Source organism: Schistocerca gregaria, chromosome 1 (assembly GCF_023897955.1).
Source record: "Schistocerca gregaria isolate iqSchGreg1 chromosome 1, iqSchGreg1.2, whole genome shotgun sequence".
In the NCBI taxonomy this organism is placed as follows: domain Eukaryota; kingdom Metazoa; phylum Arthropoda; class Insecta; order Orthoptera; family Acrididae; genus Schistocerca; species Schistocerca gregaria.
In genome coordinates this window covers 752,198,896-752,224,244 of record NC_064920.1, presented here as the reverse complement: position 1 = coordinate 752,224,244, position 25,349 = coordinate 752,198,896, and the positions used below count along the sequence as shown (strand labels likewise).

General features: G+C 47.1%; 1 protein-coding gene across 4 annotated transcripts in view; it reads left to right on the top strand.

Moving 5' to 3' along the window:
- The window catches only part of LOC126267692 (probable 3',5'-cyclic phosphodiesterase pde-5), a 1,251,264-nt gene that overhangs the window by 911,104 nt on the left and 314,811 nt on the right, over nucleotides 1-25,349 (top strand). For all 4 annotated transcript variants that reach the window (XM_049973005.1, XM_049972997.1, XM_049973010.1 and 1 more), the window contains exon 2: nucleotides 9,280-9,369. In XM_049973005.1, the coding sequence (XP_049828962.1) occupies nucleotides 9,280-9,369 (90 nt within the window). The remainder of the gene's footprint in view (nucleotides 1-9,279; nucleotides 9,370-25,349) is intronic.

Here is a 25,349-nt window from a genome sequence, read left to right as displayed (position 1 = left end):
CTGATTTCCTACATAATGTTCTACCGATGTTACTACAACATGTTTCACTGCATGAGATAATGGCGATGTACTTCCAACATGATGAATGTCCGGCACATAGCTCGCGTCCGGTTGAAGCGGCATTGAATAGCATATTTCGTGATAGGTGGATTGATCGTCGAAACACCATACCATGGCCCGCACGTTCACCGGATCTGACGTCATCGGATTCCTTTCTGTGGGGAAAGTTGAAGGATATTTGTTATCGTGATCCACCGACAACCCTGACAACATGAGTGAGCGCATTGTCAATGCATGTGCGAACATTACGGAAGGCGAACTACTCGCTGTTGAGAGGAATATCGTTACACGTATTCCCAAATGCACTGGAGTTGATGGACGTCATTTTGAGCATCTATTGCATTAATGTGGTATTTACAGGTAATGACGCTGTAACAGCATGCGTTCTCAGAAATGATAAGTTCACAAAGGTATATGTATCACATTAGAACAACCGAAATAAAATGTTCAAACTTACCTACGTTCTGTAATTTAGATAATCTACCTGTTACGAACTGTTCGTCTAAAATTGTGAGCCATACGTTTGTGACTATTACAGCTCCATCTATCGCAATGCGAAAAAAGTGGTCGAACTAAAACATTCATATTTCTTTACGTACTACACGAATATGTAATAAAAAATGGGGGTTCCTATTTTTTAAAAACATGCAGCTGATATCCGTTGGCAGCGCCATCTAGCGGGCCAACCATAGCGCCATCCGGTTTCTCCCTTCAAGTTAGACAAGTTTCGTTCTTTGTAGTCTTTTCGTTTGACGCTTATTTCGTGAGATATTTGGCCCGGTAACGATCAATGGACCACCCTGTATACTTACGCACACTTGCATGCTTTTTTTATATAAAGGTATCCAGTCACCTTTCGAGAAGAAAACATACTACGCTCTTCAGGCTGTAGCTGCTCCGTTTACTTCTTTGCTGGCGCCCGTGCGTGAATTTGCCACTACTGACGACAAATGAAGGGGAGTCGCGCCGTATGAGGCTGAGACCCCTGCCAGGAGGCGCCGGCCGCCCACGGCGCGGCTAACCAGCCCCAGCGTCGGACGGCAGCTAATAGGCCGGGCGGCGCCGGCGCGGCGCCCGGCGGCGGTCCGCCAGCACCGCATGGCCGAGAGGGCTGCATTATTCATGGCGCGTGTCGTGGCGGCTGTCACAACAGCCGGCCAGCCAGCAGGTAGCCGCGGGCTGCTTCAGAATGCGGCAAAGCGACTGCATCTTGCGGAATCGCCGCCAGCACGCTCGCCGCTCGTGCAGTCGGTCGTTGCGTGAGGATGTTACGCGAATAGCAACGCCTGTCGTTCACGGTGCCACGAAAGATGTTTCATTACTTCAAAACGTATTAACGTGATTTCTCATTCGTTCAGAAGAATTATCTCCGTTTGATAAGACGCAACAACAGCGGGAGTTTTTTTCTTACTCAGAGCACATTTTGTATGTGCACCTCTTATTGCAACTGGCAGCACCAAATCCGTATTTTCATTCTGTCCATTCTCTGTAATGTCTTCGACGCTTATTATCTATAGCACTCGAAGTGAAATTTGCGAGTGCACTGACGATTGTTCTCGAAAGAACAGATACCAATACCACTGATGACCGTGCAGCTTCTCTAGAATAAATGATAATTAATTGAAACCCTTAGCTGCCGACAGGTGTTGTTGATATAAACGATGTGGACAACTGAAAATGTGTGGCCCGACCGGAACTCGCACCCGGGATCTCCTGCTTACATAGCAGACGCTCTATCCATCTGAGCCACCGAGGACACAGATGAATAGCGTGACTGCAGGGACTTATCCTTTGCACTCTTCCCGTGAGACCCACATTCCCAACTGTCCACAATTACATACGTGACGTACCTAATAGATTTTTGCCCATATACTCATTACTCGCGCACACTAAGGTGACGATTCCCGTAAGACTTTGCGCAACGCGTGCAGAGTTATAGGCGCGGACGTCTGCAAATGTATGTATACACGGGGTGATGGAGAACGATAAATGAATTAATTTGAAGTAAGAATCCCTGTGCCGGAAACGAACGAGTCGAAAGTTATAAACGAAAACCGTTCTGATACCTCTGACAGTTGAATACAGTTACCGGTTTTTGTGTTGCGAAAAGTGTAGGGTTGGTAACTTTCAGTGGTGGTAGTGTGGACGAAAACGAGAATAAATGTCCAATAAATGTGAGCTCTAAAGTGCGTACCTTAACAGCTATGAACACTTACTCAGTAGAGGAGATGTGTTTCACATCTCACACTGAATAGTACACCTTACTTATAAAACAAGCCACACGGATTTTGGTTACTCAAAAGCCGCAGTTTACATATTAAAATTGGAATTTCACGTCTTCGTTTTTATGACATGTTCGTATCCACTCTACGGCACCCAAGGTCAAGGTGTAATCATTATTCCACAAAGTTTTCATGCAGAACCCCTTATGTCTGCATCCGAACATGATGATGCCTGAGCTCCGAACTGAACTCTTCATACTTTACAAAGCAATCACAGATCTCACGCTAACGAGGACTCGGTTAATAGACATAACAATATTCATTCAATATTTTATTTTGAATTAACGCTATCGTTCAGTTTCATGAACAAGTTGGCAGTAATTAATGACAGTCGCAGTAATTATGGTAACTACAGTTTTTTTTCGAAAATGTGATTTAACTACTAGATAATTTCATAGTCCATAATAAGTTCACACCTTTCAACCACAGTCGTAACAGCTTGCAGCTAGCTACTGGATTAGAGGGCATCTGTCATCCGATAACCATGACTCATTATCTGAAGCCGTGTGCCCGCTACCGTCTCTTGGTTAACACAGACTCGATATGAAGTGCTACGCCTCAAATTTACAAAGGAGATTGCTTACAAAATCCTACAATATTGCTCAAGTGTGTGGACATGTACCGTATAGGATTAACATTGAATATTGAACGAATACAAAGAAGGACAGCACGAATAGTTACGCGTTTGTTTGACCCATGCGAGAGAGTCACGGAGATGCTGAAAGTACGGAATTGGCAGTCGTCTGAAGGTAGACAAAAGCTATCCCATGGAAGCCTATTAACAAAGTTTCAGGAACCAACTTCAGGTGCTGAACCTACGCGTATAATACTACCTCTTACGTACCACTCCATTAGGTATAGTGTCGACAGTCTTAGACTAATTACAGCTCGCACAGAGACCATTAAGCAATCATTCTTCTCCCAGTCCACACATCAACCAAACGGTAAGAAGTCCTACTAACTGCTATAATTGGAAATAACCTCTGGGATCCAATTCACAGTGGTTTGCTGAGTATGGATGCCAGTACAGATGCTTGCTTACTTGATAAACAGAGGAATCTTCCATGGCTGACACCATTTGTGAGATTAAATAGACGAATCAGCGTCGACAGTGGCCTATGGCTTCGTTCCCATTCAGATTTGTGAAATATGCGGTGTTTAATGTGAGACATTTTCATACAGAGTAGTAGTCGAGGTTATGTGTCACCATCTCTCCTACTATCGCTGTCCATTTCTGAGTGAACCATGATTCAAACCGTCTGCGAAATTCTCGAGTACCATATACTAGAGGGTTAAAAGGCGCTCATCGCAGTCAGTACGTACGTGACTTCATCTACGCTTCGGAGGGAGTCTTCGACTAAGTAAGTCTGTTAGTACCTAACCGTGAAAGAAAAACAGGTATCTGTCTCTGTCATTCTCATCTGTGATGTAAATGGTGGGAACAATACTTTTTTCATTTGCATTGACGAAATATTGCCTAATAGGCCCCAGCGTGTATGTTTCGCTGAACGGTATCTGGGGCACGGCTTTAGCAGAATGTGGTTCCCCAACAGGTGGCAACGGCAGCACGCGGCCGGCGTTCAGTTCCCCAGAGCATCAGGTGGAGCATCCAGCAACCTGATGCTCCTCGCTCGTACTCCCATGAGAAACTGCTGCTCCTTCTGCACCGCTGTACGTAGTAGACTAGGGACACTGGCGCTGCGTGACAGGAAGGACACACTACAAGCTGCTTAGTGGCACAGAAGAGTGACGAGGCAATGTATTTGACGATTGATGTACAGGAAAGCTCTATCTGTTTTGGTTGTCGGATAGCTTGAATTGAGGATCAGTCATAAAATTTTATCACCTTGTCATTGTCAAGTAGCGACCATGAAACTGGACGGTGATGTTACTCTTGAATACGATACCTTGATTGCGTTTTGAGTGAACAGTTTTACATTTAAGTGTCACTGGTGCGTGTGTATATATGGTGGTAAACGGAATTACCATATACACTCCTGGAAATTGAAATAAGAACACCGTGAATTCATTGTCCCAGGAAGGGGAAACTTTATTGACACATTCCTGGGGTCAGATACATCACATGATCACACTGACAGAACCACAGGCACATAGACACAGTGTACTAGTACAGTGTATATCCACCTTTCGCAGCAATGCAGGCTGCTATTCTCCCATGGAGACGATCGTAGAGATGCTGGATGTAGTCCTGTGGAACGGCTTGCCATGCCATTTCCACCTGGCGCCTCAGTTGGACCAGCGTTCGTGCTGGACGTGCAGACCGCGTGAGACGACGCTTCATCCAGTCCCAAACATGCTCAATGGGGGACAGATCCGGAGATCTTGCTGGCCAGAGTAGTTGACTTACACATTCTAGAGCACGTTGGGTGGCACGGGATACATGCGGACGTGCGTTGTCCTGTAGGAAAAGCAAGTCCCCTTGCCGGTCTAGGAATGGTAGAACGATGGGTTCGATGACGGTTTGGATGTACCGTGCACTATTCAGTGTCCCCTCGACGATCACCAGAGGTGTACGGCCAGTGTAGGAGATCGCTCCTCACACCACGATGCCGGGTGTTGGCCCTGTGTGCCTCGGTCGTATGCAGTCCTGATTGTGGCGCTCACCTGCACGGCGCCAAACACGCATACGACCATCATTGGCACCAAGGCAGAAGCGACTCTCATCGCTGAAGACGACACGTCTCCATTCGTCCCTCCATTCACGCCTGTCGCGACACCACTGGAGGCGGGCTGCACGATGTTGGGGCGTGAGCGGAAGACGGCCTAACGGTGTGCGAGACCGTAGCCCAGCTTCATGGAGACGGTTGCGAATGGTCCTCGCCGATACCCCAGGAGCAACAGTGTCCCTAATTTCTGGGAAGTGGCGGTGCGGTCTCCTACGGCACTGCGTAGGATCCTACGGTCTTAGCGTGCATCCGTGCGTCGCTGCGGTCCGGTCCCAGGTCGACGGGCACGTGCACCTTCCGCCGACCACTGGCTACAACATCGATGTACTATGGAGACCTCACGACCCACGTGTTGAGCAATTCGGCGGTACGTCCACCCGGCCTCCCGCATGCCCACTATACGCCCTCGCTCAAAGTCCGTCAACTGCACATACGGTTCACGTCCACGCTGTCGCGGCATGCTACCAGTGTTAAAGACTGCGATGGAGCTCCGTATGCCACGGCAAACTGGCTGACACTGACGGCGGCGGTGCACAAATGCTGCGCAACTAGCGCCATTCGACGGCCAACACCGCGGTTCCTGGTGTGTCCGCTGTGCCGTGCGCGTGTTCATTGCTTGTACAGCCCTCTCGCAGTGTCCGGAGCAAGTGTGGTGGGTCTGACACACCGGTGTCAATGTGTTCTTTTTTCCATTTCCAGGAGTGTATTATTTAATACCCTTTAAAACTTATATAGCTTGCAGAAGAAGCGTAAATCTTGCAGTAATTCAAATAACTATTACATGTGGTTTGTCTTGGATACAGACTCAATTGCTATCCCACCATGTGGCATACGTGTGAAAATCATTTAACGTCTTAAGATATTTCTGGTCATCACTGTGGGCCGTCTTTATCCTGCTAAAACCGTACCTCGGTATCCTGCTAACAAATTGATAGCAGCACAGGAGTAACAACACAGCAGCGGTAGTAGGCGCTGGCTTCTCATCTCTCAACATAGACTAAAGACGAACGAAACTTGCAGCCTGCAGCGTCCCACACCATGGATAACGGATTTGAACTTTTCTATTCACTTGAAAACATACAGAATCTGCATTGATCAATGACGAACGTGGAGCCGCTCTCCCCCGCAATGTGTATCACGACAGCTGGAAGATGATTGGATCCCATAGCAGTGAGACGGTTTTTAATGTTCCATTCCGACACGTAAGGTGCTACGTGCCCTTGGATCTTCTCGTATTGACGTTCCGGGCTTTTACATCCATCTGTAGTAAGAGGATGTCTATAACATGTTTACAGACCACAGCTGAAGCTGCGACACCTCATCCATATACGAGAGTTGTCCAGAAAGTGAGTTCCGATCGCGAAATGGAAACCACAGTGGAAACCAGAAATATTTTATTTGCAACAGTCAGGTACAGCTTCCACCTACTTTTCGACACAGTCGCCGCTCCATCATCTAGTGTTGTCGTAGTGTTATATCAACTTTCCAATATGATCGTCATAGAAAGCAGCCGCCTGTGCTTTCGGCCAGTTACCTGCACTGGTCTCCAGCTCGTTGTCTGTGGAAAAATTTTGTCGTCATAGCCAGCGGTTCTTGTGAGCAGAGATGAGACTCAGGGGGAGCCAATTACGGAATGTACTGTGGCTGATCGAACACTTCTCATCGGAAACGCTGCAGGAGCGTCTTCATTGTCCCTGCAGTGTGCGGCCGAGAATTGGCATGAAGAAGTAGCTGCTCGACAGTTCTGTTATGTGGGCTGCATGTCACAGGCGAAATCTCTAACCAGGCCCTCATATTTGGCGGGAGACGCTATTCCCAACGCATCTTTTCGTGCTTGCTGTTCACTCAAAAGTGAAAAGAGCGTCGCGATGCAAATGACGGGCACATGCCCAACACATCTGTGCAAAGCTTTTCCGGGTTTTCCCAGTGGTTTTCATTTCGCTACCGATCGGAACTTACTTTCTGAACAACCCTCGTATTTCATCCAGCACGCGCAGCAATATTTCGACAGTTCATTCCAATTTATTCGTGATCACAATGAGATTGCACTTAAACATCTGTACCCGTGATGGAAGAACATGGTGCCGTGGGAGATTTATTGTTCCCTGGTGTGACTGTTAACACAAGCATTCTCTTCCGCAGTGACTTTCTCTATGATCGATGTTCAGGTCTACGGCAGTGCGTGACTGGCTGCTCACTAGAGTAGTTTTCGGTGGGCGCGAGATTTTCCAGGCAGGTCAACGCAGCCATAGGTGAGGCTGTTGGAGAAGACACAGTGTCCACTACAGTGAATGAAATGTAAGATGGATATTGCATTTTCAGGGAAACTGCGTTACAATCCTTGCGAATATGGCACAATCAAATGAAATATGTCGTACAAATATAAGCGATGAGACGAGTACATTGCAATTTTAAGCATGATTCTACGATAAATATTAAGAACTTACAACTATTTTTAATTTTGAATATAACGCTACACAATAGAAGTTAACTTCTATTAAACAGTTGTAGCAATCACATAATGTGAAGTATCAAATCAAAGCCGACGATGTCATCAAACAACACATTATAAAATCCTGCATTTATATCAAATGTTGCAGAACGTTAAAAAAAAAAAGTAGAAATCCGTATGAGTCGCAGTCATAAATCCTCCAAAAGCTACACGTAGTATGAAGATGGCAGGAATTACATAGCTCCTTGCCTATTCATACCAGATAATGAATACCTGAAATTAGCTATTAGATATATTTTAATTGATTATTTATTTAAATAATCATTAATGAAAGTTGTACTACATCGATATGAAAGTGTGAATAATAGGTAGTAAAACGCTTTCTTCAAATAATGTGTATCTAGGAGACAGAAGAGCGCACTTTTTGCAAGCTGGTCGTATGTATTTTATGATTTTAACATAACTAATTCATATTATAAAATCAGATACAAATATGTTTAGGAATGTTGCTAATAATTTTTTATGCTGTATTATTTTTGAAATGAGAGGTCGCGGGACGATTGTAATAATTGTGGGATTGTTCTGACGCTGTCTGTATATATGCAGATAGCCGTAGCTTTGAATGGTATTGTTCCCTTCAATATTTACCAGGGATTTAATACTGTGCGACGTCACAGAAAGTAATTAATGCAAGCAGTAATGCGCACGTAGCCTCTAATTTTCAGTCTGGACGGCGGAGCAGCCGTTTTATTAAAACGCTGTAACTTTGTTCTGGTGCCGATCGTTGGACCTAGCAGGCTTATACCTGAACTTTTTTTGGACTTGGAATAACTATGGCGAGCCTTGATTCATACTTTAAATTTTCACTAGACAGAATAGTTGATGGTGGTAGCGGTGACTGAGTTTGGCTGCCGGTACCAACTTTATTTGTGAAACTTGAAGCAACTGAGAACATTAAATATTTTGCTGCAATTATTATTGAGAAACGCCTGTGATGGCCTTCTTTGCTAGTTTTAGCTGTAATTATTTGGTATAATGAACTGTAATTTTATGTCGCAATTAGAAATGAGAAACTGTGCTGTCAGGCTTCGAGTGTTTGCCTTTGAAATTCCGTGAATAATAATGAGCCGTTAAACAAATTTTGCACGCACGTGTTCCGCATATATTGCTCTGCTTTACTGCGCTAATTATTATTTATCATTGTTTTCATTTGAATTAGCAACTGTGAAAGGCCAAGATACGCAAATGTATGAATTATTTATAATGAAAATTTATTGGATTTGAACGATAATAATTTAGTTTTGACTACGTTATTAATCCCACGGGATTTATCCAACAGTTTACTTATTTGTAAATTATTTCGCTGCCTTGCTTGCCACATTAGTGTGAGATAAGGGCGAGTTCTGTAGTAAATGCATGGGATTTAAAGTGCTGGTGCACAACTGATCTATATGACACTGAAGTGAACAAAGCTAAAAGTCTAGGATTTATTCTGCCGACAGCGACAGTGACTTTTAAAATCTCTGGTGCAGCTGCAGATTTCTGTGACAGGCTTGTTTACTTTTACTTGTTGCCATGTGAATATGTGACATGAGCCACAAATCACTTGTGAATACACTCACTATTAGTTTGCGGTGAGCACAGAACTCGCGAGTGATGTTCCTTATTTTCCAGCAGTGTAGAATTTACAAACCAACACTGATGCGTCCACCAGCATATTATACAAAAATGTACACTGCATGCTGTTGTAGCTTGACAAGGCACCTCGGCTGAGAGTTTGTGTCGTTTTCTGTTGTAGGCAGCAGCTGCCAGCAGCAACAGCAGCAGTCGCAGACGTCGCTTCACGGCAATGGCTCCGTTCTCAACTGCGAACAGCATGCGGCGACAGGTAAGCTCTGACGGGTAGCATTGCAGGTGTTGGTTCAAAAGGCTCTGAGCACTGTGGGACTTAACTGTTGTGGTCATTAGTCCCCTAGATCTTAGAACTACTTAAACCTAACTAACCTAAGGACATCACACACATCCATGCCAAAGGCAGGACTCGAACCTGCGACCGTAGCGGTCCCGCGACTCCAGACTGTAGCGCCTAGAACCGGTCGGCCACTCCGACCGGCGTTACAAGTGTTACTACGTCGTACATTTACTGGGTGTTCGAGAAATATTGCGACAAACTTAGAGTGGTTGCAAAGGGTGTCTTGAGGAACAAATCGAGGATAGAAACCCGTGTCCAGAAACGTCATCCAATGACGCTCCAAAGCATCAAAATTATAGGTGCTGGCGCATGCCACCAGGCCACCCCTTCGGCAGCAAACGTGATATTTTACACTGACCGGCCTGTAGGCAGAATGTCTAGCAATGTCGTTTGTTATTCAGTGATGACAAGTGTAATGTGCTGCGAATACATAGAAAGTAAGATCATTTATCATTTAGCTACAATATAGCAGGTCCGCAACTGGAGGCAGTTACTTCCATAAATTATCTGGGAGGACGGATTAGGAGTGATTTAAAATGGAATGATCATATAAAATTTATAGTCAGTAAAGCAGATGCCAGACTTTCATTGGAAGAATCCTAAGGCAAAGCAGTCCGAAAACAAAGGAAGTAGTTCAGAGTACAATTGTTCGCTTGAGTACTGCTCACTGGTGCGGGATCCGTACCAGATATGGTTTATAGAAGAGATAAAGAATGTCGAGCGGAGAGCAACGCGCTTCGTTACAGGATCATTTAGTAATCGTGAAAGCTTTACGGAGATTATAGATAGACTCCAGTGGAACACTCTGTAAGAGAGACGCTCAGTAGCTCGGTACGGGCTTTTGTTGAAGTTTCGAAAACATGCCTTCACCGACGAGTCAAACAGTATATTGCTCCCTCCTACGTATATCTCACGAAGAGACCACGAGGATAAAATAAGAGAGATCAGAGCCCACACAGAGGCATTCCGACAGTCTTTCTTTCCACGAACAATACGAGACTGGAATAGAAGGGAAAACTGATAGAGGTACTCAAGGTACCCTCCACCACACATCATCAGATGGCTTGCGGAGTATGGATGTAGATGTAGATGTATATGGTGGCTGATTGCCACTATCGCCAGTTGAGAAGATAGAACTAGCTGCTGTGTAGACAGGCTTTGTCTCCTATAAATGCGATACTCTGGAGTGTTCATTTTTCTATTACGTGGAATACAATTACGTTTGCAGCTATTTTTGTGTGTCTAAAAACCTGTGTGTGCTAGTTATTTAGATGTGTGGAAAAAGAAAAATGGAAATTAAAGGTGAAAATCGCGTCGGCGACTAGGTCGTTACCGACGGCGCACAACCTCCGGTTGAGGAAGGCGGCTGAGGACAGTACGCTACTTGTTTACAAACCCACAACTTCAGCATCTGCCTTCTGGAAACCATCTAATACTTCAATGTAGGTAGACAGATGGGTATTTGTACTCCGGTGCATGTGTTAGCTTCAAAATAGAAAGTGCCTGTTGTGAAGGATGGATCAAAATAATACCAGAAGAGCTAACCGAGACTGTCGCGTAATTCTTAGGCATCGCAGCCTAAAGCTGGATACAGTAAACACACCAGACAAAAAAAAAAAAAATCATGTGCTCTTTGCATGATTGTATTCCGTTTCTTCAGAGACGCCAGGATTAGGTTAGTGAGTGAGTCCACAGGTGTGTACAGGTACGTCGCGTCCAGATTAAGCCACTCGCTAAGGATTTGATCGCGCAATCCCATCAAACTGTCGAGATGCTAATGTCACTGTTTCAGCCGATGTCACTACATGACCCACAGATTTTCTGTGGTATTCAACTCATATGATTTTGTAGGCCATTACAGATGTAATAGGGTGAGGTAGTGTCCAGAAAAACCAGTCACATAGTCTTCAGCCTGACGAAGTTTGGTGTTGTGGTCTTCATGCTCCTGTGTGGGCAATGGCCTCTTACGACGTGACCAACTCCGAAAGTTCATGGCATATAGTTCCTGCCGAAACGTTCGCTCGCAAACAGGGCGGAAGGGGGGAGGGATGGACCTTCATTCCCTGCAACAATTCCTGTCGGGCCTGGAAGCGATTTTGATACACAAGCCGTGAAATGCACCTCCAGGCCCACTGTCAAGGCCGACCGGTGTGGCCGAGCGGTTCTAGGCGCAACGGTCGCAGTTTCGAATCCTGCCTCGGGCATGGATGTGTGTGATGTCCTTAGATAGGTTTAAGTAGTTCTAACTTCTAGGGCCTGATGACCTTAGCAGTTAAGTCCCATAGTGCTCAGAGCCATTTGAGCCCTCTGTCAGGAATTTTTTATGACCGCAATTCTGACGACGTATTTCGTGGCCACGTGTGTTACGCCACTGCTTGTAATCACGTTGATCATTCTGCCACGAAACACCAGTAAACCAGTAGATTCACCCACCATATGGCCATGGGCACAACCAAACATGATTGTCCCATTCTGCCACTCTGTAACATCCTTAGATTTACCTATTTTTACGCACAACTCCTGCTTGAAGCATGAATGTCTCGCGGATCACTACTGCCATATGCTCACGCAGAGGCACGCGCAGTTGAGCAAGCGATTCGATCGCTGTGCCGTCTGTAAAGGCTTAACGATTGACCTATGAGTGCGCACTGGAGTGAATAATTTCTTGCCTGTTAAGCTTATCAGCGAGAGCCGTATTCGCTTCACTCTCATCTACGCGGAAATCCTGCTCTGATGAGACAAAACAATGTGATCACAACTCACCGCGAGATAGAATGCCATGTGATGGAGTTGTGGACACGTATGGCGATAAGGAAAACGTGTGAACGGAGCAGAGACGAATGAGAAATCATCCCAATGATAATACCGGCCAAACAGGAAATCCACTCGCATAAGCGGCGTTGACAAGAAACAGGCTGTTATGAGCCGGCGCATGGGTACGAGCGGCCCTGAAATGACAAAGCTGGCCGGCTGTTGCTGTCCAGAACATCTACGGAAAGCAACGGCGTAGCTAGGCTGCAGCGGTTGGGACTTTGCACCGGAGGCCCCGAGTTGACGGCCCCTAGTAGCTGAAAGCAAGAAAATGGCAAAATTAAAAATGGAAAAATTAGCAAACTTGGTCAATCAAGCGAAATCTTGCTCTGTATTAAAATAATCAATGTTGATTTTGGAAATTATTCTGAAATAAGCAAACGTGAATGATTTTGTCAACCGTAGCTAGCATATGACGGTGTTTTCAGCGAATCCATGTACTCATGCTCGAAAGCAGACCTAACTTGTAGATTTATAATCACAGAAACGCTATACCTAAATGAATATGATATTGTATTTCTTGATACGTTGAATTAAGATGCTCTTTGCAGTCAGTGTTGATAGCTAAGATTAGTAGTGACTGAAAAGAAGTGAATATGAATCCGAAGTTGTACACAAACTTGCGACGTATGAAGAAACAGCTACTCTCGTCAGTCACTGCTTCTAGCATCTGCCCAAATCAAAAATTAATACTTGTGTCAGATCAGGGGGTACAAACAGGCGTAAGATCATGTACAGATGATACTAACTGCTACAAATCACCGAAATGAAATACAGCTTAAAACAGTAACGTCTGTCATGTCACCGCTATAGACAGTGTCATTTGATTGTCAAAATTAGCAGCGAGGAGAATCGGCCAATTAGACCTCCAACTCTAGGCGTATCTACCGATTCAGGACTAAGAAGGCGAGAAGCCAAGAAAATGTGGGCGCACTGTCCTGAGATTGGGGTTATCAACTGCAGTGGCACGAAGACGAAAGCTGACCCACTTTATTAAATACTTATCTGAATATGGTGTCTGTGCTTTCGGATATGTCCGAAAGAGCAGACACCATATCCACATCCAAGTATATGGTTCCGGCAACACCGGCCACGACCTTCGTAATCTGTGCGGATGCACACATATTCCCCGAACTCTTATGGGACTTGGCAATGATGTCTTCCACGAGTACTGAGTGTGCTGGGGTGGGACACTACGACTGTAGTGTGTGGACATACAAGGTGAGAATGTGAAACTCGCGGGAGGCGTGCGCGAGATAGTCCCTGCAGTCGCGCTATCCTCTGTGGCCTCGGTGGCTCAGATAGACAGAGCGTCTGCCGGGTAAGCAGGAGATCCCGGCTTCGAGTCCCGGTCGGGGCACACATTTTCACCTGTCTCCGTTGATATATTTCAACGCCCGTTAGCAGCTGAAGGTATTAATATAATTCTCATTTCACCTTAATACATTACAAGCAGGCAAATCGCATTTCACGCCGTTTATAAGTCATGTATTATTTAAAAGCAAAATTAATTTCTGGTAAAAAACAGCTTAATGTTCGAAATTCGTCTGTAATCGTTAGGATTGTGACTTCTGAAATTTTCCCGGCGTATTTGTTCTTCTAATAATTTCCGGGTATGCAGCCGGATCCCGTCGACATTCTGCCACGATATTTCGGCCCAGAGACGTCCGGCCATCATCAGGTGAGTACACAACTACTGAAGAGCCCAGATTTTTTTTCCTTTATTGTTATTTTATACCTATACATAGGTAGGCCAGCAGCGGCGTAACTAAGCCGCTCTTCGGTCACAGACATGGACATAGTACAAGCAGTAAGAGATACAAAGAGACATGGAGGTTAAAAAACAGTAGTCAAACAGAGTAAAATAACAGAAGCCGTTCACTGTGGAGCAGTCAAGTTAAAAGTGATTCACACAGCACATAACGGAGAGATACAAAGTAGCACACGTGAACGATGGAGCACGGAACAAGAGACACGGATGCACTAACAGGACGACAAAACACAGAAGCACTGCAGCGACAATCTCCGGCGTTTGGTGAAGCACTTGTCACACGAGTAAGGCCGGGGACCTGCCAGAGGGAAGGGGGCGAGGGTAGGAGGGAATGGGGGAGGGGTTGATGCCAATGGGGAGAGGATGGGAGAGGGAGGGATGGTGTGTGGAAGCCCAGAGAGAGGGGGAGGGGAGGGAAGGAGGGAGGGAGAGAAGGGAGAGAGGGTGCCCACAGGATAAGGAGAGGAGAGGGAAGGCAAGGCTCAAAGTTGGTAGGAGGGGTAGATGGAGGGGAGGAGGGCATCATCTGGGAGGGGGATTTGGCGGAAGCCACCTTAGGAGAGGGTGTGGAGAGTGTGAAGATGGAGAGCAGGTGGGATACAGGAGTACAGGCGCTGCAGCGGGTTGGGGTAGGAGAGGATGGGAGAGACAAGCGGGTGGGGAGGATCAAGCTTGCGGGAGGTGTAGAGGATCCGTATCCGTTCGAGGAAAAGGAGGAGGTGTGGGAAGGGGATGAGGTCATAGAGGATCCGCGTGGGGGAAGGGAGGCGGATGCGATAGGCGAGGTGCAGTGCATGGCGTTCAAGGATTTGAAGGGATTGGTAAAAGGTAGGAGGGGCGGAGATCCAGGCGGGATGGGCATAACAAAGGATAGGACGGATGAGGGATTTATAGGTGTGGAGGACGGTGGACGGGTCCAGACCCCATGTGCGGCCAGAGAGGAGCTTGAGGAGGCGGAGTCGGGAGCGTGCCTTGGCTTGGATTGTCCGGAGATGAGGGGTCCAGGAGAGGCGACGATCAAGGGTGACGCCAAGGTACTTGAGGGTGGGGGTGAGGTTAATAGGACGGCCATAAATGGTAAGATAGAAATCAAGGAGACGGAAGGAAGGGGTGGTTTTGCCTACGATGATTGCCTGGGTCTTGGAAGGATTGACCTTGAGCAACCACTGGTTACACCAAGAGGTGAACCGGCCAAGATGTGATTGGAGAAGGTGCTGGGAGCGTTGCAGGGTGGGGGCGAGGGCAAGGAAGGCGGTGTCATCGGCGTACTGGAGAAGGTGTAGGGGGGGGTGCAGGCGGAGGCATGTCCGCTGTATAAAGAAGGTAAAGAAGAGGGGAAAGGACGGAGCCTTGGGACACACCGGCGGAGGGGTAGAAGGTGTAGGAATCCGTGTTGTGGATGGTGACATAGGAAGGACGGTGGGAAATGAAGGAGGCGACCAGACGGACGTAGTTGATGGGAAGGGCAAAGGTTTGGAGCTTGGAGAGGAGACCAGAATGCCATACACGGTCATATGCGCGTTCAAGGTCGAGGGAGAGGAAGATGGCAGAACGATGGGAGTTGAGTTGTTCTGAGAGGAGGTGAGTGAGGTGAAGGAGAAGGTCATCGGCAGAGAAGGATGGCCGAAAGCCACATTGGGTGGAGGGAAGGAAGCGGTGCTGGTGGAAGTGCTGGTGGATGCGGCGGGTAAGAATGGATTCCAGGACCTTGCTGAAGACCGAGGTAAGGCTTATAGGACGGTAAGAGGAGACAGCGGAAGGTGGTTTATCAGGTTTGAGGAACATCAGGATCCGGGAGGTTTTCCACAGGTCGGCGTAGAAGCCGGTGGACAAGACCACATTGTACAGTCTGGCCAGGGTGGAGAGGAAGGAGGCGGGAGCTTCACGGAGGTGACGGTAAGTAACACGGTCGTGACCAGGAGCGGTGTTGTGTTTGGTGCGGAGTATAGCTAGGATGTCTTGAGTAGTGATAAGGGTATTGAATTCGGTGTGTGTAATGTTGTCCAAGTATTGGAAGCCAGGAGCGAGTGGAGGGACAGAGGTGTCAGTTCGATCGCGGACATCGGGGAAGAGGGAATAATCGAACTGGGGATCGTCAGGGACGGTAAAGATATCCGTGAGGTAGGAGGCAAAATGGTGTCCTTACTAAGGTTTTCAGGAAAGGGATGGTCAGTATGGAGGAGAGGATAGTAAGGGGGGGGGGGTTTAGATCCGGTAAGGCGGCGGAAGGCAGACCAGTACTTGGACGAGTTAAGAGGAGGGGTAGCACTAAGACGGGTGCATGTCTGTCGCCAGTCCCGGCGTTTCTTAGCCGCGAGCAAGTTCCGGATGTGTCTCTGGAGTTGCCGGTGGCGTCGTAGTGTGTCCCGGTCACGCGTGTGAAGGAAGGCACAGTAAAGATGACGGGATTCTCGAAGGAGGAGAACGGCCTGTGGGGGTAAAGTGGGACGGTGCAGGTGGACAGCGATGGTAGGGACGTGGGCCTCCACGGCCTCAGACAGGGTCTGCTGGAGAAAGGACGCGGCATGGGTGATGTCATCAGGTTGCTGGTAGGTGAGGGGGTGGCTATCGACTCGGGCAGTAAGGGTATCCCGGTAGGCATTCCAGTCGGCACGGGAGTAATCATGGACATACCTGGGGGGTGGGTCAAGGCGAGGGTCGGGACGGGGGCGACGACCGTCAGATATGGTAAGGAGGACAGGGAGATGGTCACTGCCAATAGGATCAAAGACGTCCACCGCTATGCGGCCAAGGAGGTTGGGGGAGGCCAGGACAACATCGGGAGTGGTATTGCATTCAGGGCGGGTGTGTTGGGGAAGAGGAAGGACATCTCCTTGGAGGGTGGCGAGGAACCGATGCCACCGCTGTAACTGGGCAGTGGAGCGACTATGGATGTTAAGCTCGGCGGCAATCACGTAGGAAGAAAAGGTACGGTCGATGTGGGAAAGGAAGTCGAAAGGAATAGGGGCAGTGGAGCGGACATAAATGGTGGCACAGGTAATGGTGAGGCCGGGGAAGAAGAGGCTGAGGAGCAAATGTTCTGTGGGGTCAGGAAGGAGGGGTTGGAGCCGAACAGGGATCTGGCGGTGGTGGCCAATGGCGACTCCACCACGCGCTATTGGGAGGAGATTGTCGGAGCGATGAAGGAGGTAGGGGGAGGTGCGGACGGTGATGTGAGGCTGGAGAAAGGTTTCGTTCAGGAGGAAGGCATCCACGCGGTGGGTCGTGAGTGTATGCAGAAGGAGGTTCTTGTTGACAGGAAGGGAGCGGATGTTATTGAACAAGATACAGTGCTGTCGCGCCATGATGGGAATTTAGACGAGGGTGTCAAGACAGGAGAAGGTGAAGTGGGCCTGGATATGGGAGTAGGTGGCATAGGTATTGAGATGGAACACGGAGCGTGCTCTGAGGGATATCTGCTGGAGGGTGTGGGGGCGCTGAAAATGATGGACGTTTTGGAGGAGAATGGTGACAAAGCGGATGATGTGCATGGCAGTGGGGGGGGGGGGGACGAAGGGAGTTACCAGGGGGGTAGGGTCATCCAGAGGGCAGACAGGGACGGTGAGTTCAGGAGTGGAAGGGGCTGGTCGAGCCTTGCATTTCTGGGAGTATGTGGGGTGAGGGAGGTTACAGGTGTTGCAGGATGGAGGGGACTGAAGGTTGGGGCACTGCCGGAGGAAGTGAGCTTGCTTGCAGTGCGGGCAGACAGGGGCCTCGCGGCACTCAGATGTTGGGTGTGCATCATAGCGCAGGCACCTCTGGCATCGGATGGACTGGGGAGGGGAGCGGGAAGGGTCGACCTTGTAGCGGCGGTTGAAGAGGAGGGCACCCTCCTTAAGGAGAAGGTCGATCGAAGGAGCGTGCTCAGAAAAAACCCGCATAAGGCGGGTGGGGCCGGCAGGGTTGTGGATCCGGCGAACGGCATGAACATCGAGGTAGGGATGCGCCTTAAGCTCTGCCAACACCTCCTCCTCCGTGATCGTTGGACTAAGCCGAGTGATCACGGCGGTGAGGGTTGGCGGGCGACGCGGGGGTTGGGGTTGACGGGAGGAGGAAGGGGAAGGAGCAGGGGCGAGAGAGGCAATGGGGCCGAAGCGGGTAATGGGGATGCGGGATAGGATGTCGGTGTGGAGGGTGGGGCTAGAGGACGTGATAACGACCGAGTCCGTACGGGGGTGAGAAGGGAGATAGGGGCGCCAGGGAAGTGTTGGCGGAGGAGCAAGGTGAGGTTGCGGGCCTCTAGGAGAGAGGGATCCGGATGGGAAAGGAGGTATCTGTAGGAGGGGGTGGTAGAGGAAGCGGTAGAAGGGGCGGGCGGGGAGACATCCATGGCATCTTTGGGGGGAGGAGGGGGAAGGGGCTGTGATTTCTTGGGAGTTGAGTAGGCAGGGGTGCCACTTGGACGTTTTACAGGATGGGAAGAGGGGCGGGGTACAGGAGCAACCGGGAGATGGTGGGAGGAGGCAGGTCCCGGCAGTGGTGCTGGGGTCGGTGCTGCAGATGATGCAGGTGCGGGCGCAGGTGCTGGTGCTGGTGCTGGTGAAGGTGCGGCATGGGTGGTGGCTCTCCGAGCCACAACCCTGGCGGGGGCTGCATGAGCGGATGAAGTGGCGTGGGGGAGTGGAGGGAAGGGGTCAGGTGAGGTGGTTGGGGGAGAACGAGCGACAAAGGGAGCTGGGGAGGGAAGGGTGTGGAGGGGTGGGATGTAGGGGGCGGGGGGTGTTTGAGCACACCAAGTAATGGTGGTGGCAGCTGCTGAGGGGGAGGTGTAAGTTATGGCTGTGATAGTTGCGGTGGTGGTAGGGGTGGTCATGGTGAAATGAAGCAACTGAACGGGATGAGGGAAAAAGAAACACTAAGGATGACAGACAACGAAGACGAAGATGAAGACGAACACTACACTACACTGCACAAGTCCAGGAAGGCGAAGAGGGCGGCGGCGGCTGCTGCTGCGACGGCGGGGAGCGGGGTCCGGGGCCCCGCCCTGCTGCTGCGGCGGCGGAGGAGGACGGGCTCGGCGGCGGCGATGACGACGAACGGGGCAGACTGCGTCAGCCGGCGACGAGGACGGCGAGCAGGAAGGGCTGCACCGGCGACAGGAGTCGCGCTGCGGGGGCGGCGGCTGCTGCTGCTGCTGACACTGGTGCCCGCGCTGCCGGAACTGTTGGAACTGCTGGAACTGCTGGAACCGCTGGAACTGCGACGGGAACCGCTACTGCAACTGCTGCTTCTGCCGCTGCTGCTGCTGCCGCTGCTGCTGCTGCTAAACCTATCGCTTCGACGATTGCGGAAATCAATCCTCGAAGGGCGCAACTCTCTCGAGTTCCGCCGAAGATGTGAAGAGCCCAGGCGCAGTTGCGGTATTTATACCGATTCTCGCGCACGTGTTGACATGCGCGGCATAGCCAAGTTGTACGTGCTGCCCTCGGTGGTGAAAGTAAAAGATCATCTAGTCATTGAGTATCGAATGACGCTGTCTATTCCGCTGTGAATGTATAATTTTAATAACAGGATTCCAAGTTTTATCCAGTTGAAAGCCGTTGTCACGATTTATAAGATTATCGGCAAGACGTATTTCCACTGATTCCTTGATTACGGAATCCCAAAATCCGGAAACCGGAGCTAAAATTTTTGTTCCATTGTATTCCATTGAATGCCCCAAAGAAATACGGTGCTCTGCTACTGCCGATTTTGACGGTTGCCGCAGACGGGTGTATCTTTCATGTTCTGTACATCGTTCGTGGACAGTTCTTGTCGTCTGGCCAATATATGCAGATCCACATTCACAGGGAATTTTGTAGACGCCTGCTTTCTTCAGGACGCTGATAACGACTTTAAATCAACTGCGTTTCTTCCATACGCCGGGAATGTGTCGTCGAAAATAGGCCGATTACTGTAGAAGAATAAAATCAAGGTTATCTTCCGTCCACCAGCAAAGAACCGGGCCCTGGTTGGATCCGTTAAAGACGATTTACAACTGAAGAAAGCAGGCGTCTACAAAATTCCCTGTTAATGTGGCTCTGCATATATTGACCAGACGACAAGAACTGTCCATGAACGATGTACAGAACATGAAAGATACACCCGTCTGCGGCAACCGTCAAAATCGGCAGTAGCAGAGCACTGTATTTCTTTGGGGCATTCAATGGAATACAATGGAACAAAAATTTTAGCTCCGGTTTCCGGATTTTGGGATTCCGTAATCAAGGAATCAGTGGAAATACGTCTTGCCGATAATCTTATAAATCGTGACAACGGCTTTCAACTGGATAAAACTTGGAATCCTGTTATTAAAATTATACATTCACAGCGGAATAGGCAGCGTCATTCGATACTCAATGACTAGATGACCTTTTACTTTCACCACCGAGGGCAGTACGTACAACTCGGCTATGCCGCGCATGTCAACACCTGACGCATGCGCTGTAGGATGCCAGTACATTTCACATGCGCGCTATTCGTCATAAATACTGCGATTGCACCTGGGCTCTTCAGTAGTTGTGTACTCACCTGATGATGGCCGGACGTCTCTGGGCCGAAATATCGTGGCAGAATGTCGACGGGATCCGGCTGCATACCCGGAAATTATTAGAAGAATCGTTAGGATTACTTATAAAAATGTACCTTCTCTTATGATATGTGCATGGAAGATGTGTGTTTAAAACCACAGTGGTGACACGCTCGATTTGTCAAACAATGTTACACGAGAAATCCAGAGATCACTTGGTAGGTAAACTTTGAAGGAGGAGGTACAAATTTGCAGAGTTACAATTTTTCTCTGATTTCAAGATTTACAAAATTCATGCTTCTCCCAAAAAAACTGCCACAGACGAGCCTCGGCAGACTCTCTGGATAACTGCGACGCAGAAATCAAATTACGCTGAATCTAACTGTAGCATCGATGATCTCCGTATTTATTAACTAAAGATGCCAGTGATAATTTATGTTGTGCAACCGTAGAAGGGTGCATTCGATGTGACGCTTTGTGCTTCGGGTGCCACGGCTGGGCTGAACTCAGATGCTTTATGAAGGCTTACCTTCTGACTGCTGTTGCTGCTCCGCACTCCTGCTGCATTTGACTGTTTTACTAAGATTTTGCCTACGCGGGATGGACACATTCATGTTGCTCGCCTGTCGCCTCGCCTGAAACTGATGCTCAGCAAAGGCAAGGCCGCTGTGGAAATGCCTGTATTGTTGAGAACTGCGTCACTTCATATTATGTTGTTTACTCTAACAGGATATTCGGAAAATAGTAGCTGCATAATTAAGGAAACTATACAGCGATAATAACAGGGGCATAACTAAGCTGGGACCCCGAAGCAGTGCCCCGAAGATAAGATTCTCCTGAAAAATAAACTACAAAAACATAAAGGAAAATTAAAATGAGGAGGAAAAGTGTAAAAATTAGTAAACTCAGCCAGGAGAAATCTTTCGCTATACTACAATAATCAGAGATTGTATTCGTAATGATTCTGATGTGAAATATGCTAATCATTTACCTCCTTTACCTAGTCAAAGGTAACTCTACATTAGGACTAGAACATCAGTTAGTTGAATCTATAAGACATAAACGACCAGTTGAGAACGAGTGTTCCGACCTAGGCTGCGATGGAGCATCCAGCACGATTGCATGAGTCTTGTATACAATAGTAAGCAAAAAAATCAAGCCAATTTAGAGTTAATTCTTAAAGGTACTGTAGAGGTTACGAAGCTAATGAAGAGACAGCCCGGTATTTCTTAACATCTACCATTCTTTTTGGGCAGATATTGTGTTAGTGTTTGAAAACCTGTTCTTGAATCTTCAAAGATATCAGCAGAGACACAAAATTTAACACTTCGGGCTGACAGATAAAAAACCATCTACACATTTAACGAGAAATTCATTAACTACTTTAAGGCTCTGATAAATATAGGGTGTTACAAAAAGGTACGGCGAAAGTTTCAGGAAACATTCCTCACACTCAAAGAAAGAAAATATGTTATGTGGACATGTGTCCGGAAACGCTTACTTTCCATGTTAGAGCTCATTTTATTACTTCTCTTCAAATCACATTAATCATGGAATGGAAACACACAGCAACAGAACGTACCAGCCTGACTTCAAACACTTACAGAAAACGTTCAAAATCTCGTCCATTAGCGAGGATATATGCATCCACCCTCTGTCGCATGGAATCTCTGATGCGCTGATGCAGCCCTGGAGAATGGCGTATTGTATCACAGCCGTCCACAATACGAACACGAAGAGTCTCTACATTTGGTACCGGGGTTGCGTAGACAAGAGCTTTCAAATGCCCCCATAAATGAAAGTCAAGAGGGTTGAGGTCAGGAGAGCGTGGAGGCCATGGAATTTGTCCGTCTCTAACAGTCCATCGGTCACCGATTCTGTTGTTGAAAAGCGTACGAACACTTCGACTGAAATGTGCATGGGCTCCATCGTGCATGAACCACATGTTGTGTCGTACTTGTAAAGGCACATGTTCTAGCAGCACAGGTAGAGTATCCCGTATGAAATCATGATAATGTGCTCCATTGAGCCTAGGTGAAAGAACATGGGGCCCAATCAAGACATCACCAACAATGCCTGCACAAACTTTCACAAAAAATCTGTGTTGATTACGTGATTGCACAATTGCGTGCGGATTCTCTTCAGCCCACACATGTTGATTGTGAAAATTTACAATTTGATCACGTTGGAATGAAGCCTCAACCGTAAAGAGAACATTTGCACTGAAATGAGGATTGACACATTGTTGGATGAACCATTCGCAGAAGTGTACCCGTGGAGGCCAATCAGCTGCTGATAGTGCCTGCACACGCTGTACATCGTACGGAAACAACTGGTTCTCCCGTAGCACTCTCCATACAGTGACGAGGTCAGCGTTACCTTGTGCAGCAGCAACTTCTCTGACGCTGACATTAGGGTTATCGTCAACTGCACGAAGAATGGCCCCGTCCATTGCAGGTGTCCTCGTCGTTCTAGGTCTTCCCCAGTCGCGAGTCATAGGCTGGAATGTTCCGTGTTCACTAAGGCGCCGATCAATTGCTTCGAACGTCTTCCTGTCGGGACACGTTCGTTCTGGAAATCTGTCTCGACACAAACGTACCGCGCCACGGCTATTGCCCCGTGCTAATCCATACATCAAATGGTTATCTGCCAACTCCACATTTGTAAACATTGCACTGACTGCAAAACCACGCTCATGATGAACACTAACCTGATGATGTTACGTACTGATGTGCTTGTTGCTAGTACTGTAGAGCAATGAGTCGCATGTGAACACAAGCACCGAAGTCAACATTAGCTTCCTTTAATTGGGCCAACTGGCGATGAATCGAGGAAGTATAGTACATACTGACGAAACTAAAATGAGCTCTAACATGGAAATTAAGCGTTTTTCTGGACACATGTCCACATAACATCTTTTCTTTATTTGTGTGTGAAGAATGATTCCTGAAAGCGTGGACCGCTAGAAAGAATTGATATACCACCTAAGGTCCTGCTCTCCGAGAGCTGGACGTTGCAGCAGCAACTCTTAGGAATGGCACTGCCAGTAACAAATAAAGGAAGAATTAGAGCGGTTTAACGTCTCTTCGACGCAAGGACATTACAGACAGAGTCCAAACTCGGGTATGTGAAGGATGAGTAGGCGAATTGGTCGCGTCCTTTTCGAAGGAACTAGCCCTGCATGAAGTATTGTGTTGTAGATGCATACGTAGCAAAACAACCTTTTTTCATACATACCGCTTGTGGCGAAGATCTTAAGATGAAGCACTTTGGTTTTTAAATGACATTTTCTCATGACATTTCTCTTCTATTTCGAGCACAGATAATGTTAATAAGAGCCGTATTTTAATCAATGTATTTAGCAGAACTTACGGCTGTTGCAAAACCAGATTTTTCTTTTTCCGAGCTAAAAAAATTAGAGAAATGCATCCTACAATAAGTGAGGAATGGTTAGCTAGCTTGGAAATTATATTAAAGGGAGAAACTCGGCAGGGATGGCATCAGGTTTGTTCGACTGACGTCAAAGTGTAACAGAAGTGTTGAAATATCTTAAATGGAACAGCTCAAAGCAATACGCCCTATTTCTCTCAAGAACGTGCTTAGAAAACTTCGACGGCCAGCGCTCATCGTAGAAACCACGAATGGTATTCATTTTGCTACGTGTCTATCCCGTAGATATCGAGCTGACAAAACAGTGGAAATAATAGCTCCCACAAAGGCTTCGAAGCATTTATTCTTCTCACGCTCCATCAGCAAGTGGAAGAGGAATACAATTTAATGCATGCTCAAATAAAAAAGTGTCCTCTATCACGCTGCTTACAGTAGAGTATACATGAAGGTGTAGACCTGTAAACTTACAGATAAACTGAAAACTGAAGAAAAAATTATTTTTATGAAATAATGAACCATCTATTTGCCACAAAGAAAAGAGAGGAGAGGCATTACAGGACATTTTAGTTTCCAGTTTCTATACTTTTGCAAATAAATTCATAAAACTTTGTCAGCATCACTAGGTAGGATTCAGGATTCACACTCATTGCAGTGGAAGTTCGGAAACATAACTACATAATTTTTTTTACGTGTGAAATTTCATATTTTTTTACTTACTAATGGCTGCATTTGTTGCTATAGATACACTTTTCTTCATAAGTTAGAGAGATTCTTCGATGAATTTTGCGCAGCATACATACAATACTTAAAGATGTACGAAACTCTAGAATTTATTTAATTTATGTAATAGCGAATGATCTGCTATATTTTAAATTTCATGTTTAGAAAAAAACACAAATTTTGTAGTTAATTACCTCTATTTTTACCACAGTTGTTAATAGATTTGGAAAACTCTAAAGTTTCATACACCTTTTAGTATGGTTTGTATGCTGTGCAAAATTCATCCAACCATCTCACTCCTACTTATGAAGAAAAATGTACCTATAGCAAGAAATGCTGCCATTAGCATGTGAAAAAAATGATGAAATTTCACATGTAAAAAAAATTACTTCGTTGTGTTTTCGAACGTCCAGTGCTATGAGTGTGAACTCCAAATCCTTCCTGGTCATGCTGACAATGTTTTATGAATTTATTTGTAAAAGTATAGACAATGGAAATTAAAATGTCCTGTGGTGCCTCTCTTGCTCCAAGTCAGCCCGTTTGACGTCCTACCCCCCTTAAGTAAGACAAGAATGTGGTTTCATTAGCATCTTTCATTTGTACATGGATTTTGAAACTTAATGTACTTGTTTTGTCTTGCGTTGCTGAATTAGATATTGTTTCACATTATGCCATATTCAATTTTTAATTTATTGG